General features: G+C 40.5%; 2 protein-coding genes across 2 annotated transcripts in view; one reads left to right on the forward strand and one right to left on the reverse strand.

Annotated features, from left to right (window-relative positions):
- LOC126562156 (CXXC-type zinc finger protein 1-like) overlaps positions 1-16,045 on the forward strand; it is a 154,409-nt gene that overhangs the window by 108,353 nt on the left and 30,011 nt on the right. The gene's annotated exons all lie outside the window — the stretch shown is intronic.
- LOC126563626 (zinc finger protein 287-like) lies at positions 2,251-11,904 on the reverse strand. The gene is made up of 3 exons (XM_050220270.1): positions 11,847-11,904; positions 3,688-3,928; positions 2,251-3,571 (listed from the first exon to the last, which is right to left on the reverse strand). Exons 1-3 carry the CDS (start codon positions 11,852-11,854, stop codon positions 2,360-2,362), a joined length of 1,461 nt encoding a protein of 486 aa, XP_050076227.1. The 5' UTR covers positions 11,855-11,904; the 3' UTR covers positions 2,251-2,359.

A 16,045-nucleotide genomic window follows, 5' to 3' on the forward strand; every position in this document is an offset into this window, starting at 1 on the left:
GTCTCAGTAAGGAACACATATCATCAATGTGATTTTGTAAATTTTTTATGCACTTGAAATGTCCCAATCAACTGCAGCATTAGTAGCAGCAGCTCAGGGGCAACAAAACAAAATATCTGGCACCAACATCTTCTTCTTGGCCGATAACGACCTTCTAAAGGTCACGCCGGCCATGGCTTACTAGACTTGCCGATACGACTTTGTTGGATCGTGAGGACTGACTTCACTACCAGGAATCCGGTCCGGATGGGATTTGAAGACCAGTACCGCTGTCGCCTACACCACCGAGTCGCCCTAACATAAGGCCTGATTGTCAAAGCCAAACGGAAAACTTTCCGACGGAAAGATTCTAATCAAACGGAAAGCAAATTTGTATTATGGTCACCCGTAAGAGTCGACCAATGTTTCGTCGACTTTTTCAATACATTTATACAGGCACAGGTTGCTCAGTTCATACATTCACAGATGATTTCATTCGAATTAAACCTATCCTTAAATGTTAATTTTGACTAGAATCATTAACTAATTAATGAGTTTAGTTTTATGATATACTTTTTGTGGAGGAAAACTTTTTCGTGACGGACTTTGGTGGTTCTTGCTTCAGAATAATTCCTGCAAACCACCAAATAAAATCACTAAAACGACTTCAAAATGATTGTCATAACATATCCATATATCATACGTAAAATATATACACTTTTCTATCGATTTTCGCTTAAACATGGTTTCTATGAATGCAAACTATACTTTCCGTTGCACTTGACTGGCGGAAAACTTTCGTTCTAACACACGTTTCCGTTTGGCTCAGGCAATGCAAAATTTTGACTTTCCGTTTGACAAACATCTGTCATCAACTTTAGCCAAAAGGATAGCCAAACGGAAGGATAATCAACATAATAAGTGGGTACATAAGTTGTAATCCTTATGTTGAAGATTGTGACACAACAAATGAATTACAGTTTTTGCCAGTTGGGTCAACGTTCAAAACACACATGTATGAATTTCAATATGTCAATGTCAATAGATTAGATGATGAGTTATAGTGATTTGAGAGGAGCAACTTCTGATATAGCTGCAAAGCATGGATAAGCATGGATTAGGTGGGCTAAAACACTGTTCAAACCAAACAATAGCTTAATAAGTGACACAACCGGTGCAAAACGCAGCGATCACCCGAAAGAGAATTTTTTCCCCCAAAAAAAAAAATGTTCAAAAATTCCATAAAATATATAGGCTTTGAATAACCATGAAACCACATTGATGAGAAATGCAGAAGTTCTAACGATATTAAGGAATATTTGGAGTGCCACGTGAGCTCACGAACGATCAGATCAACGGATGACTTGAAGCTTTTAAACTACAGTAAAGCCGAATTTTGGTGTCGATATGTGACAAAACCACAGGAAACAAACTATTTCCTATTCACAGACCTGAAAAGAATGCTAGCTGGAAAGAAATTGAGGTCCAATAATGAAGTAGTCACAAAAAAAGGAGAAAACTCAAGGCTAATCATAAATTATAGTTTAAAAATGGCTTCAAAAAGCTAGTAGATCGCTAGATAAGCACCGCTTCGCTCTCGAGGGCAATTATGTTGCATAAACAAATTGAATTTGGCCAAAACAAAATCCTTTTAGCGTAGTCTTAGGACTACGACTCATCTACCGACCTGTGGTAGCAAGCTAAAATGTCACCGAGTATTATCCGTATAGTGTTCCTTATCGAACAAATGTTTGATTCTGTAAGCCCCGTACCGTTCTTACAACCCTTTAAAAAGTAGTAATAGTTTTATTATGCATCCATTTAGACTTGTTCCGAAGGGATTATTAGAATTACAGCTGGGGAGTTTCTGTTTAAGATGCAGAGGAATATCTTTCAATTACTTAGTTTATTGAAAAGGCCGCCTTGCTAAGGGTTCTACAGTCTAAGACACTAACCTTGCACGATACGGTACGCCCGTAAAGGAACTAACTACTCCCACAAGAATTATTCTCCACACCTTACCAGGACCATGCGAGTCCACCTTCCATGTCTTCATGGGCAGCACATATGCATACGAGATAAACAACTCACCAAAGACGACCGTAGATGGGATGAATCCTTTCCATTATTACCTTTTGTTTCCATTAATTTGGGCTAGAAATGGCGGGAGAGGATTGTCACAAAATGTGGTTCATGGTGGTAATTAAAACACTGATCTTATCCTGTAGTCATTCGCTATTTCATACGCAACTCAGCGTTACAAACGTTTATGTTTATATTTCATACACTCAGAGAGATATCACAGAATTTGTTCTTATCATACAGTAAATTCAACCTGAGCCTTTTTCGCTCCTCTAGGAAAAGAACCGAACGCTGTCAGTTAGGTATGGTTTAGGTTGAGGATTCCACACATCCCACACTGAAAGGGACAATCGTCGGCCTCGTGTAATTTGAAATGGGTACGTAGCTCCTTCTCCTCCCGGAAAGATTTGCTGCAGATAACGCATTTGTAGCGAGATCGTCCCTTTTCACGCACGCTGCTCTCGGCAATGTGTAGCTCCCGTCGATGGGCGAGCAAGGCATCGGGCCGTTCAAAGACGCTGCTACAGATATCGCAAGTCAGATTTTTCGAACCACCGTCACCGTCCTTTCCCTCCCGTACGCAGCCGTGAGATTTGTGGTGGAAGGTGAGATGACTCAGTTTGCTGAACTGCTTCCCGCACTCTGCACAGTGGTGTTGAGCTTCGTCCCGGTGGATTTGTGTATGGCGCTGGAAGGAGTTTTTGTACGCGAAGGTACGGCCACACTGGCCACAGCAGTACTTCTTTTCCTTGGTGTGCGTCATCAGGTGATCCTGATAGTGAGACTTGAATCGGAAGGTCTTGGAGCAGGTCGCACACTGGTAGGCGTGATTGCCCGTGTGGAGTTTCTGGTGCGCTTTCAGGTTACAAGACTGGGTAAAGGATTTGCCGCACTCGTCGCACTTGAACGGCCTTAATCCAATGTGTACTTTTTCGTGTTTTTTGAAAGCGAATTTCGATTTGAACGCTTTCTTGCACACTGGACACTCATAGTCCCTTTGCTCCTTGTGCAATTCCCGGTGGACCGTTAGGGCGCTGCCCTGGACGAACGTTTTGCAGCAAATGTCACAGCGAAATGGACGTTCACCCGTGTGAATGCGAAGATGCTGCCGCAGGTTTGAGCGTAGCTTGAACGTTTTCTCACACACGGCACATTTGTTGCAGTTTTGCCCCGGATGCTTCGTACCGTGGTGCTCCCGGAGGTGTTTCTTCATCGTAAACCGTTCGTCACAGATTTCACATTGGTAGCATTTGGATTTGTCTTTTTTCTGCTTGCGAGTGTAATCGTTTGCTTCAGGACCGTCAATAGATTTGGTAGTATCCGGTGCTTTGGTTTTGGCACTTGCTTGATCGTCACTTGAGTCGTCCGTGTTGCTCAAACCTATGCCCTCGTCAAAGCTAGACGATGATTCCTCTAACACTATTTCACTGCTAATTATTCTATCATATTCGGTCGCATTTATGTCGCAGTCAAAGATCGGAAGCTCATCACTGTCCTCAATTTGTGGGTTCTGTTAAGAATGGGTGCGATAAACAGATATGTCGCATTGTTACCATAAATACTCTTAATTTAAGAAAACAAGACATTCCGGTTTCAACAAACACATACTAAATTCTACTGTCTTACCAACTTTCCCGCAGAATTCAGCAGCAGCAAATCGTCTTTCATGATGTGCTGCATCAGTTTGCCCTGCATTGCTTTGTTTTTCAACACTGTTCCGGATGGCATTCCTGCAATCGATTTGACACTGTCCGTGTTATCGTCTTCGCTCTCCATTTCGTTGACTGAAACAGTCAAATACTCCAACGAGGAAAATTGTACAGCAGGTGTGTACTCAACCGTATGGGGGACGTACACGATGACGAGTCTGTGGGAAAACAAATGAACAAATTATACGATATTAATAACGCTACAACCGGTACGGAATTCGTATAAAGTAATGAAGGATTTTGCTGGAAATAAAAATAGGAGTATGGCTTGTCAAGATAACAGATAAGAGGTTAATTTAAAAAATATGTTGGAATTGAGTTTTTAGATACGAAATACTGAGGATTGCTCATGTTTTCTTGTATCTTCTCGATTCTATTTTCGGACACTCTCCAAACTGAAAAACCTTCATTCTCCTGATTGTACTGAAAACCAACCTGTTGTTACTCGTACATCATGTCGGTGTCACATATTGCATTCGTGGCCGTTTATCCCATCGGCGGATAATTAACCATCCCAGGGCCCGAATCTCCCGTTATCGATGAACTATTTGTTCCATTTTCGGAGGAATGGGTGACAATAATAGTTCCACATTTACTTTCCTCTTCCGTACCGGCATGCTTTCGGCAAAGCATTTTTCATCTTTCTGCAGAAAATGATTTATGGTCGCCAAGAGTGCCGTTTATACACGCTCTTTTTGCGAATGAGACATAATTTACTGCTGTCAATATGGCATTAGACGCGTGACATTGGACTTCTTACTGGACGGTGAAGCTAAGACGCTCCGTGTCCGTATCCTTTGGAAGCCACCTCGAACGACCGGTATGCTTTTTTTTTCATCCTGGACACTAGGGACAGTGTACCGCTCGCTGTTGCTCAGGGGCATAGCTCAATCGGTGCTATTGCAGCGCCTGCCGGAGGAGGGTTGTCGCACTACGGTATAATTTGTTTTGCTCAAACATTCGCTTAACAAATACCAACATGCTGTTACTGCAACTGGTGTAAAGGGCGTAAGGAAGAAAAAAAAACTTCGTAGAGAAAGAGAGAGAGAGAGAGAGCTAAAAAAAGCTGCTCATAACAAATTGTCTTTTTAACGCGTTCAGCAGCTCGCCTTCTTGCCTTTTGCTCGTGGAATGCCGAGCATCTAAGAAGTGTTGAATCGCCGGTTGCTACTTGCCGCTACCATTTCGCGATTAATTAATCGACCTTAGAATGAGTAACATGAATGAGAATAATGTACGCTAGGGGTAGATGGTGAAAGAAAAAAAAATGGTAGAAAAAATACCCTCTCACAGCACGAAATAAAACAAAACGAATCGACCGCGGCAAACGTTAAAAATTTACGCATTTTCATTAAAACGCGGCTTGTGAGGCGTGAGGCTGTAAAAATGCAAATTAGATTACATCCCAGGTCCAAGAGCCAAATTCCACACGAAAGCAAAAACCATTTCATTGCTCACCACTTCCTTGAGCCAAAGCATTGTAGCGAGATGACACTCGGAGAAGAAGAACTTACCTTTTGTGCTATTCAAAGTGTATCAATACACATAACTGGTCTAAATCCGATCGGAATGTAGCAGCAAAAAAAAAACGGTTTACTGTTCGCTCGCTGTTGCTTTGCAGTCTACTGCACACCGGAATGTAGGTAATGCATTCAAATTGACATTACTATTTTTTCGATACCCCTTACTTCTTGGTACGATTTTCTTTTAGGTACATTTTTCTCTGCTCCCAATACTTTTGCCTTTTTTTGAGTCACGTGACCGAAATCAACTTGATTACAAGTAGATTCAATGAAGGAAATCAATCGGTATACCGACTGAAATAGCGATACGCTTCGACTGTGCTGTTGTAACGACAACGCACTTCAACTGCCTGTTTTACATTTATTGTTTCACTGCAAAACTTGCCATCTCGTAGTAGGCTGCTTTCCAACGTCATTCTTAATACGCATCTTCTGGTCGCACGTTTGAAACGCCCTGAAACTGTTGGCAAACTCTGCGAGCCTGCCAAGGGTAACATATGCAAAATAAACGAATATTAACTTGGGATTACAATAATTTTCTTCAATTGTGAAAAATACCTTCGCCTTCCAGTGTTGCGTTTGCTTCCTTTTACAGCGTGAAACACTTGTTAACAATGTTCCTCTAAACGACCAGACCGTTAACAAATTCAGCTTATCACACGCAGTGAAATCGGCAACTTTCCTACTAAAATAGGGTGCAACATCGGCTGTTAGATCATTTTTCTCTCGAAAGTATTTTTTGTCACCGTTCAGTATCTCTTGTGTTTTTTTTTGTTCTTCACATTTCTGCAAAGATGCCACTCGCAAAGAATGGGCAATAACTTCGCACCGGTTCGGTAATGTTATTCGCGCTGTTTAACGCGCTGTGCAGAGTTGAAAAAAAAACCCTGCAAGTACGCTCGAAAAGAGTGAAACAATTTATGTTCAAAATAGTTCACAGATGCTTGCCGTCTGCAGGGCAGGTTGAGTTTCTTTTTCTCTTGATTGCCTAAGTAAACTGCCTCATCTCGTAAGGGTGCCTCATCCTACCGGAAAGGCGACACTTTGTTTCACTCTCTATATAAACGATGTAAATTGAGGGTCGAAGATGTTCCTCCTTCATATGTGTAATCGATTTAGAGTGACTGATTTGAATGTGACTAATGCGTCTGTATCAATTGTGCATCAATTCCTGTTCGGCTGAGCAAGATGTGTCCGTTTGGGTTGACTTAACAAAGTTCAAATTTATGGTTGTTTAGAAGACACATGTAAGACAATAAAATTTTGCATTCAATCGCATTTGGAAGTGCGGTACTCCCTATGTTCAAGTTCGTTTAGCTGGTTTGATTGGATTTGAAATTAGCATATTTTTGCAAAACATTTTTATCGTGCGCTCCTCTTTTCTTTTTTTTTTAAATTGGCCCATGTGCTTAACGGGTTGGAAATGGAAACAAAATTAGCATTTTTAATTTGCTGTAACGTAACAGAAAGAAACAGAAGCTTCAAAATTACGCTTAGGATTAGGAGGTTTACTTGTGGTGTATTAAATTTAAGCTCATGCCAAAAATTTGCTTTACTAACCTCTTACAATAAAAATATTTTCCTTCTTTGTTACTTCTAGTTCAAGAGGTTACCTTCTCGAGGAATTCCTATCCTCCGAGCCGACCTCATCTTATTACTGAAGACAATCATATATCCATTAAAGACTGTTTTCATTCCAACACATTCTTGTTCTATTGACTGCTATTTTAAAAGTAAACAAATTTCATTTTTTGTTCAGCCGGAACGTTGTCACATAAAAACCAGGGTTTTCTCTCATTTTCTGTGCAATATTTCCAATTTGCTAAACATAATTTTGTACTATGACAGAGGGGCGAACCGGTGATGTAGGCAAACAGCGGCATCAGTCTTCAAACGGCAGGACCGGGATTCAAATCCCATCTGGACCTTCCACCCGTGGTGAGTATTATCTATCCAACTACGTAGCATCGGAAAGTCTAGTAAGCCATTTTGATGGCCGGCATGACCTTAGAGGTCGTTAAGCCAAGAAGAAGAAGAAGTAAGCCATATTGCCATGGCCATGACCAGCATGACCATAGAAGGTCGTTAAGTCAAGATGAAGATTACAGGCCTGATTGTGAAACCCAAACGTCTTCTCAAACGTCACACTAATTGTCACTTTGGTGTTATGACCTTTAGTTTGGCTATCCGTTTGGCTAAATCAGACGTTTAAAAGTCGATGACAGATCTTTGTCAAACGGAAAGTCAAAATTTTGCATTGCCTGAGCCAAACGGAAACGCGCGTTAGACTGAAAGTTTTCCGTTAGTCAAGTGCAACGGAAAGTATAGTTTGCATTCATAGAAACCATGTTTAAGCGATAATCGATAGAAAAGTGTATATATTTTACGTGGATATGTTATGACAATCATTTTGAAGTCGTTTTAGTGATTGTATTTGGTGGTTTGCAGGAATTATTCTGAAGCAAGAACCACGAAAGTCCGTCACGAAAAAGTTTTCCTCCAAAAAAAAGTATATTATTAAACCAAACTGATTCATTAGTTAATGATTCTAGTCAAAATTAACATTTAAGGATAGGTTTAATTCGAATGAAATCATCTGTGAATGTATTAACTGAGCAACCTGTGCCTGTATGAACGTATGCCAAAAAGTCGACGAAACATTCGTTTGCTGTCCGTTTGATTAGAATATTTCCGTCGGAAAGTTTTCCGTTTGGCTTTGACAATCAGGTCTTATGACGGATTTACGCTGTATTACCCACATGTTACCTATTACCTGTACATACAGCACAAAACAAATCCTTCTTGGTTGGTTTTTGCCTTATCATCGGTTTACAGATAGCCTGGTCTTATCGTTGGGCGCTATTTATGCCTCTAACGAACCAGAAAAAAATCAAAGAAAAAATAGCTATAATTATAGTATCGAGATGGTAATTTTTTAGTCAGGATCCGTACCGAGGATTGACTATCAAATTCATTGTTATCAAAAAGTATAGTAATCCATGCGATTGCTTCGATTGATTCGATTGATTGATTAAGCAGGTCGTTAAGCCAAAAAGAAGAAGCCACCTGATGACTGGAATGATCAACTTGGCCGTTAAATCAAGAAGAAGAAGAAGAAATACTAGCAGTATTATCTATCGTTCCCTTATATTTTCATTACTTGAATTTACAATTTCTATTTTGCCATTAGTTTTTATGGCAGATGCTCTACTGCTGTTTTAAATTATTTATATAAAGATATACCACATACATATTGTAGAAAAAAGATATTTTGTATAAAAACAATAGCAATGAGCCAATATATGTTATAAAAAATGTACTCGCGCTAATAATATTTCAAATCGTTTAGTGAAAATTAACAACATGAACACTGCTGAGAGAAATGATGTTAAATGCCTAAATGGCACGTTAGACAAACGCCTAACTGTCAAGAGACACATTGAAAACAAACTGAACACTGGCATTTACGATCCCGGGGTGTGGGTTCCGTGCCGGTGGTGTAGGTGACAGCGGCGCCAATCTTCAAACTGTCACATCTTTCTTACTTATCAGGCGCTACAACCGCTTTGCGGTCTTGGCCTGCCGCAGCAGAATCCGGAACCGCTCACGTTCCTGCGCCGTCGTCCGTATAAGATGGCCAGCTCATCGGAGCCTGGCAAGCCTAATTCGCTGCAAGACGGGGAGGTCGTCATACAGTTCGTACAGCTCGTCATTGTAGCGGCTCCTCCATTGTCCTTCCACACATACGGGGCCAACGATCCTTCTGAGCATTTTCCTCTGGAAAGCGACTAAGAGGGCTTCGTCTTTTTTGGACAGGGTCCATGCCTCAGAGCCGTATGTGAGTATTGGGACTATAAAGGTACGATACAGTCCCACAGCTTCGTCCATCGCGACAGGTTTTTTGAGGTGAGATGTTTCCTCAGGCTGTAGAATGACTGGCTGGCCGCCAGCATCCTAGCGCGCAACTCCGTCTCTATGCTGTTTTCGGTGCTGACTTTTGACCCGAGATAGGTGAAATTTTGGACGACTTCAATTTGCTAATAAGCCGTTCGATGGCCGGTGTGACCTTAGCAGGTAATTAAGCCAAGAAGAAGAAGAATTTGTGATACAAAAGTAATTGAGTTATGAAGACTAAGTAGTGCTGAAGTTAATTACTGATAACAAAACAATCCCGGTATTCTATGTCAATTTTTATCAGCGGCCAATCTCGTTATTTCATAGGTAATGTTTCAAAAACATCTATGAAAAAGCCTATTAATAATTATTGTGTTAAAAGCAGTGTAAATAAGACTCTTTTATCATCTTCTATCGTTATCATGATTGGTCTTACCTACTCGCCGTTAGTTATTCGATATGGGATGATCTTAATATGATTGCTTCTACAGGAAAACCTATTATGTGTCTTCATTTTGGTTTAACGACCCTCTACGTCACGCCGGCAATTGAATGGCTTACTAGACGACTTGCCGATTGATACCACGTAGTTGGTTAGTCAGTCCTCCTCCCTACGGGGGTACGACGGTCCGGATGGGATTTGAACCCCGATCCTGCCATTTGAAGAAGACCATCGCCGCTGTCGCCTACACCACCGGCCCTCTCCTCTATTATGTGTCTATACGGTAATTAAATATTCCCTTACCATCATGTCCACTGCCGATCCAATCAGCGATACCAATGTCAATCGTAATGAAGAAATAATTCCATTGCATTACAATATTGCTTACCTGCATAAATAGCTGTCCCATAAACTTGTCTCATTAATTTCTGTGCATGGGAAATGTCTTGCAGGGATTAATGCAACAAATGAAAGAGCGTGCTTAGCAGGCTCTAAGTGACTGGTGCAGTAAATGGTGTTATGTGTTTACCATTGAAGGGTGCCACCTTTTAGACGAAAACGCCCCACATCTGTGGCAAATCAGCGTGCCGTACCGTTTGTCGGCGTCGTATTCCAGATTCCCTTCCCTTGTACTCTCCCTGTGCATACGCCACTAACCTGTTCGCAGCGTGTTCCAGCGGGTTCTGGCGAAAAATGGCTCACTCATAACGTTCATAACGTAATTACGGGAGTGGTATTACACAAATTGAGCATTTATGAAAATGAGCTTCACTTTCGGTGATCTCTATGATTCGTGTTTTTTTTTTCTGAGGGGAATAAAGTCTGCGTATGCGTATGTGTGTGTGTATGTCCGTTAAGGCTGAGCGGGAGCTGGACCATGAATCGATTGTGTTTACGACGGAATGTCAAAGATTTCGTTAATGTCGTGCCGTGGTAAACCGTTGATGGGGAAAAAGTTTAGCGTTTTCTTTCATTCTGACTGTGCACGTGTTTGCTTGTTGGGATGCAGAAGCAACAAGGGGGAAACAACGTTTTGTGGTCGCCCTGTGACAGGACATGAGAAACGAATGTTCCAATCATAGCTGTATTGTAAATTGTAGCATTGAAGCGACTAAAGAAAACGTCACAAACTAGCAATCAGTGATGGATTATTGAGCATAAAATAGGACTAGGAAAAAAAAAAAAACACTCACCCGACTGCGTCAAGCGTCGGGGAAGAAGGGGATGCGATGAGAATTGTAAGATAATTCTTATTAATTCTGTCACCCACAGGCATTATTGACATTCACGTTCAGGAAGAATCGATCATAATTAGGAGAACAACATTCAGTACGAAATGGTTCATGGTAAGTTGGGTCGGAGAATCGTTTACAGTTTGAGATGTGCCGCCAAAACAAGATACAATATTTGATTCCTAACGCCCGGGTGGAATAGGTGTAACATTATTTTAATGTAATTGCCCTTCGCATTACATCGCTAGGTGCCTGTCTTGTTCTCGACAGATGAAAGACGTTCCGATGTTTACAAATGTTCACAGTGAGAAACGCGTAATGCTGAGTATATAGCATTACGATCATCAATGCGAAAACAAAAAGCTGATTTCTGCGGTTTTACTGCACCTTAAAAGCTTCCATTCCGTACCTTATGTGTATTGTAGTACTCGATTTTAAATTCCTACGTTTTGTAGTTTTTTGTTTGTCATTTGGCAGTGGCACAGCTTCCGTGCACGCTGTGGCATGTCGTCTGGCGACTGACTCTGATATCGTGTTCTTTTTTCTTAGCCCTCTGCGCAAAACCTGTTGTCCGCTGACAGGCCAGACTGCAAAACGGTCGTAGCAGGCTCGAAAATTGTTCTGTTCTGCTTGCTGGAACCGTTGATTGCTTGTACTGCGAAAATCTGTTCGATTCTTGTCTTGATTCCTCATTTGATATTTCGTGATTGATTTCTGTAAAATCAATTATGTGCCGATTTGACCAGAAAAAGGCAACTGCGCCCGACAACTTGCAAGCCAATGATCAACACGATGTGTGCGATAACAGTGCGTGTTGCGTATAGTATTAAAAGCGGAATGCGTAAGAGCGTTTTGGAAAGCGTTTTGAAGTTTCATAAGGCACTTAAATTTTTTCGTCCAACATTTCCACAAGGAATGAACACACGTTACACAAGATATTACAGATAAAAATTAGCTTAATTGTTGATATGTTTTTTTCACTTACGAATTCATTTTGACTGTTTGTTTTACTTCCGGCGAGTATTCCAAAAAGCTTAGTTCTGGCACTTAGTGTTACTGTTTTATTGTATGCACTGCACATTAACTACTTCTTCCAATGATCATAATATTGATGGATGTCAGGATGCTTATAGCTTTATTCGTTTTGCGACCATTACACACCATTCAAACCATTGTAGCACTTCACTTCACGTCACGATAACAATTCTTTACGATTTAATATTTTGTGTAATAAGTTATAGAACGATTTTCTCCTGGATCGTACAAGCAAGCAACACTTTCAAAACCAACTTGTACACTTGTAATGTTGTAAAACCGATTAACTCTTGAATCTGCCAAACTGTACCTGCCACTCAACGGCTTACACGTCTGCTGGCAACAGCGACCAGTGCCAGACTGGTCTTCATTGTTTATGCAGCACATGCCGCCACCGTTTTCCGTACAATACTCGATTTTTCTTTCCCATTGCATCCCGATGCAAGAGATGCGTAAAGGAAGAAGCGTAAGAACGTGGAGCCACGTTACGGAAATGAGACAACGTGCATCAAACTGTCAGCACTGCTTGCTCCCTGGCAGATGGATAAGCGAGAGAAGCGATATTGGGAGGAACGTCTCGCGGGAGACAACAGGGCGCATGTGCGGTATTTTCTGCTTTTTGCTGCATCCACTACAAATACGGCACCGACAGCGGAACAGGTAGAATGTTAAATACATATTTTTTGTGCGAACAGAAATTCCTTCACTGCACTGGAGAACATTTCGAATCATGTGCAAGCTTCGCTGCAAGAGTGCGTGTAAGTTATGAAAGTTCTGTTGCAAAATTACGAATAAAAAATCTTATTATAATTATTATTTCTTATTAATTATTAATTAATTTCTTACTAAGCTTGAACTTATTATTTTCCAAAGAGAAATTAGATTTTTCACAATAGTTACGTACGAAGATTGCCTGAAAAGAATTGTTCATTAAGAGACAGCGGCATAATACGCGTAGGTCACAAGTGTACGCACTGAATTTGTACCAACTGTATGCATCTTGTCGTGTAAGGGCATCAGCCAATCAGAGCGTAGCAAGCGAAGGGAAGTGTGACTTCGGTGTAGCCAATCAGGAACGTTGATTCGGATGACGCAGAAAAAACAGTCAGCTAGAGCATGTCAAGAATTTTAAGCAAGTTTCAATGGTAGTTCATATTGAAGTTTAATTTGTCCAAAAAGACGTGCATTGATTCAATGTTAAATAGTTTCAAAATTCAGAAATTCAAAATATTTCTCTTAATTCATAAAAATAATCAACCGAGTACGCCCGTGATAAGGCAAAGAATGAGGAGGAAATGCCTTACCAATAAGATCCTAAAATTTTTTTCAACACAAACGGTGTTGATAATACGGCACTGGACCGTCATAATCAAGTGTAGTCTAAGATAGAGTACACAACGATAAATTTTGGACAAGAAACATGTTTAGATGTTGTCAGTTTTATCAAATTTTCAGGAAATAATTTGAATAACATTACAATGGAGTTTATGATCTCCACTACAGTTAGTTTCGTCTGAGTTAAACTTACTTTCACTAATTTTTTATCACTTTTTTTTTTGTACGAGGAATACTCAAAACTGTATTTGTAAAAACTTTCCAAACAAATATCTTCTTAGTTATACCTGCAGTTCTGCCAAAAAGAGCTGTTGATTTTTCCTTTTTATTACCTATTTTATTTGCGATTGAGAATACGTAGTGGCTTTTAAACCTATAATTTTCACGTACTTACAGTTAAAAAAATATTTATAATGTTGGCAGTTAATTTACAATTTTTTTTATTTTTATTTAATTTTCTTTATTTGAATCCCGTTTTTCCTTGTAAAGACCGACTGCGCTGTAGTTTCTATCACCGGATCGGAGCTCTTATTTAATTTATATTTTTTTTTTATTTATGAGCATTCATGTACAGAGTTTTGCAGGATTCTCACATGATAATGTTTAGTAGGAGACTCTAATTACTACTGAAGCGAATGACAACTCAATAGCGCTTCTACACGTTTACAATAGCGCGCACTGACGTTTTGCTGAGATGTCAAAACTGATGGATTTCGTCGTTCTTGCTTGTATGTACGTGTAAAGACAGCATCAGCACAAAGAAATACGTCGATTGAAATTTCAAGAACCTTGTCCCTTTCTCAAGTGTTTTTTGTGTCCTTTTTTATTTTAAAATACTTAATTACGCATGGTTTGCATCGAATTACTTCTTTTTCTTCTTCATTCATTCAACGCCGGGTAAATGGAGAGGGGGGGGGGGGGAGGGTAGGTGTGGAAGGTAGCTTTTTAACCTTTACAGAAGGCCCCCAATTCTTCGAGGCCCTTATCCCTATATTCGAGACCCCGATACGAGGCCCTTACTACGAAGCCTATACTGCAAAGTCTAGACGCTGCAAGAACGCGAGGCCCTTTTTACTAGACCACTTGTACCAAGCCACGTATCCCTGTCGGGGCCCTTGACGACCGCTTACTACACCCACCGTTAGATCCGCTACTGGCTCATCCACCGTAAATGCAATAAAAAATACACGATACATGAACCGAGATCTCCAAGCAAAAACTTAAAAAGCTGATAACTTAACGTCAAAAAGATTTCGGTTGATGTACCAGCGTTATTTGCACCATTTCATGCTGTCTATGCTCTTCAACCGCAAACTCCCATAGAAAAGCATAGGATATGACAGAGAGGTGAAATCTTTCCGAGTTTTCGGCTTCAGAAACTGAAATCTTTTTGGCGTAAAATTTCCGGTAAAACCCCACTTCCCCCACACATCCTACGAGTTAAACATTTTTGGCGGGGTCTAGAGTGACAGACTCAATGATAAACTAATTAATGAAGGTCGAGAACCCATCATATCCATCTTACCATTTGGATTTGCAAGCTGCTAGTTTTAATAAGCTCAAAAGCAATCACTTTCTTAGATGTCCAAAAGATATTTGACGATAGTTTATTGCACAAATTGATTGGTTTTGATCTTTCAATTTACATTGCTAAGCTCATTGCTACAGCAAAGGACATTTTGGGTGGTATTGAACGCTACTCTGGGTCAGACTTCATCCATGTTCCAGCATGCGGTCCTCATGACAATCTTTTGCCTCTGTACTTTACACCTTTTACACAAACGAAATCCAATTTCTCCCTTGCAATGACCAGCTATTTTTGTTCGCTGTCATGATACTGCCACGGCAATGAAAGGACGACGACTAGTTAAACTCAAAAGCAGAATGCAGGACGTTTTCCTGGACGTAAAACTTTGGAAGATTGAACAGATTGGAAGATAAAAACTCAACTTTTGTAAGATTAAGGAGATGAGAGTTCATGATAGGTTGGACATCTGTCTCGTGGTCACCGTCAATAAATAAACCTAGGACTTTCCATCTAGTTTTAAATGTACTTGCAATAGTTCTTCCAAATAGTTCTAGGACAATGGAATGTCCGTATATTCCGGATCTTCTAAACCAACAACCTGGCAACATATATGCAAATAATAAAAATCACTTTACAAAACTTCAAATCATGCTAAATGACTAGTTTCGTATGGTTATAGATGTAAGTCGCTTGATACGTAAAACTTATATGTACTCCATAGAGGGCCACCATAGCAACCAAACATTCAATTGTTGTCCTATAACTTGGGACACTCTCTTGGTGGTAGAGGTGGCGATATAGTGGCCGGTCTTCACACAGCAAGACCGGGTTTAAAATCCTATTCGAACCGTTCCCTCGTTGTGAGGATTGACTACCCAATTGCGTGATATCAATAAGGCTAGTAAGCCCTTCGGCGTGGTCGCGGCGTGAACTAGTAGGTCGTTAGTGTCTTCGCCTTGCCGGCGCAAAATGAGGAAACGTTCTTCTTTTTCTGCTTGGCTTAACGACCTTCTAAGGTCATACCGGTCATCGCATGGCTTACTAGACTTGCTCATTCCACGCAGTAGGATAGTCAGTCTTCACTGCGGAGGAACGGTCCGGATGAGATTTGAATTCCGGAATCTCTACAATCGGAACGCTCTGAAAACGTTCTAGAACGTTTAAAACGGCAAACACTTGTCTCGTTTTATGTAAACCGTCAACAAGCTACTAATGACTGACTTTGTTCATGTTACTCTACATTCCTTACAATCAAGAATAAATGTTTGTGTTGTTGTCCACGACTT

Source organism: Anopheles maculipalpis, chromosome 3RL, assembly GCF_943734695.1.
Source record: "Anopheles maculipalpis chromosome 3RL, idAnoMacuDA_375_x, whole genome shotgun sequence".
NCBI classification, from domain to species: domain Eukaryota; kingdom Metazoa; phylum Arthropoda; class Insecta; order Diptera; family Culicidae; genus Anopheles; species Anopheles maculipalpis.

Bases quoted from the DNA above. Each gene is read 5' to 3' on its own strand.
- LOC126563626 (XM_050220270.1), bottom strand. The intron at 3,572-3,687 runs GTAAGACAGTAG...CATTCTTAACAG, and splicing joins TGAATTCTGCGGGAAAGTTG to AACCCACAAATTGAGGACAG.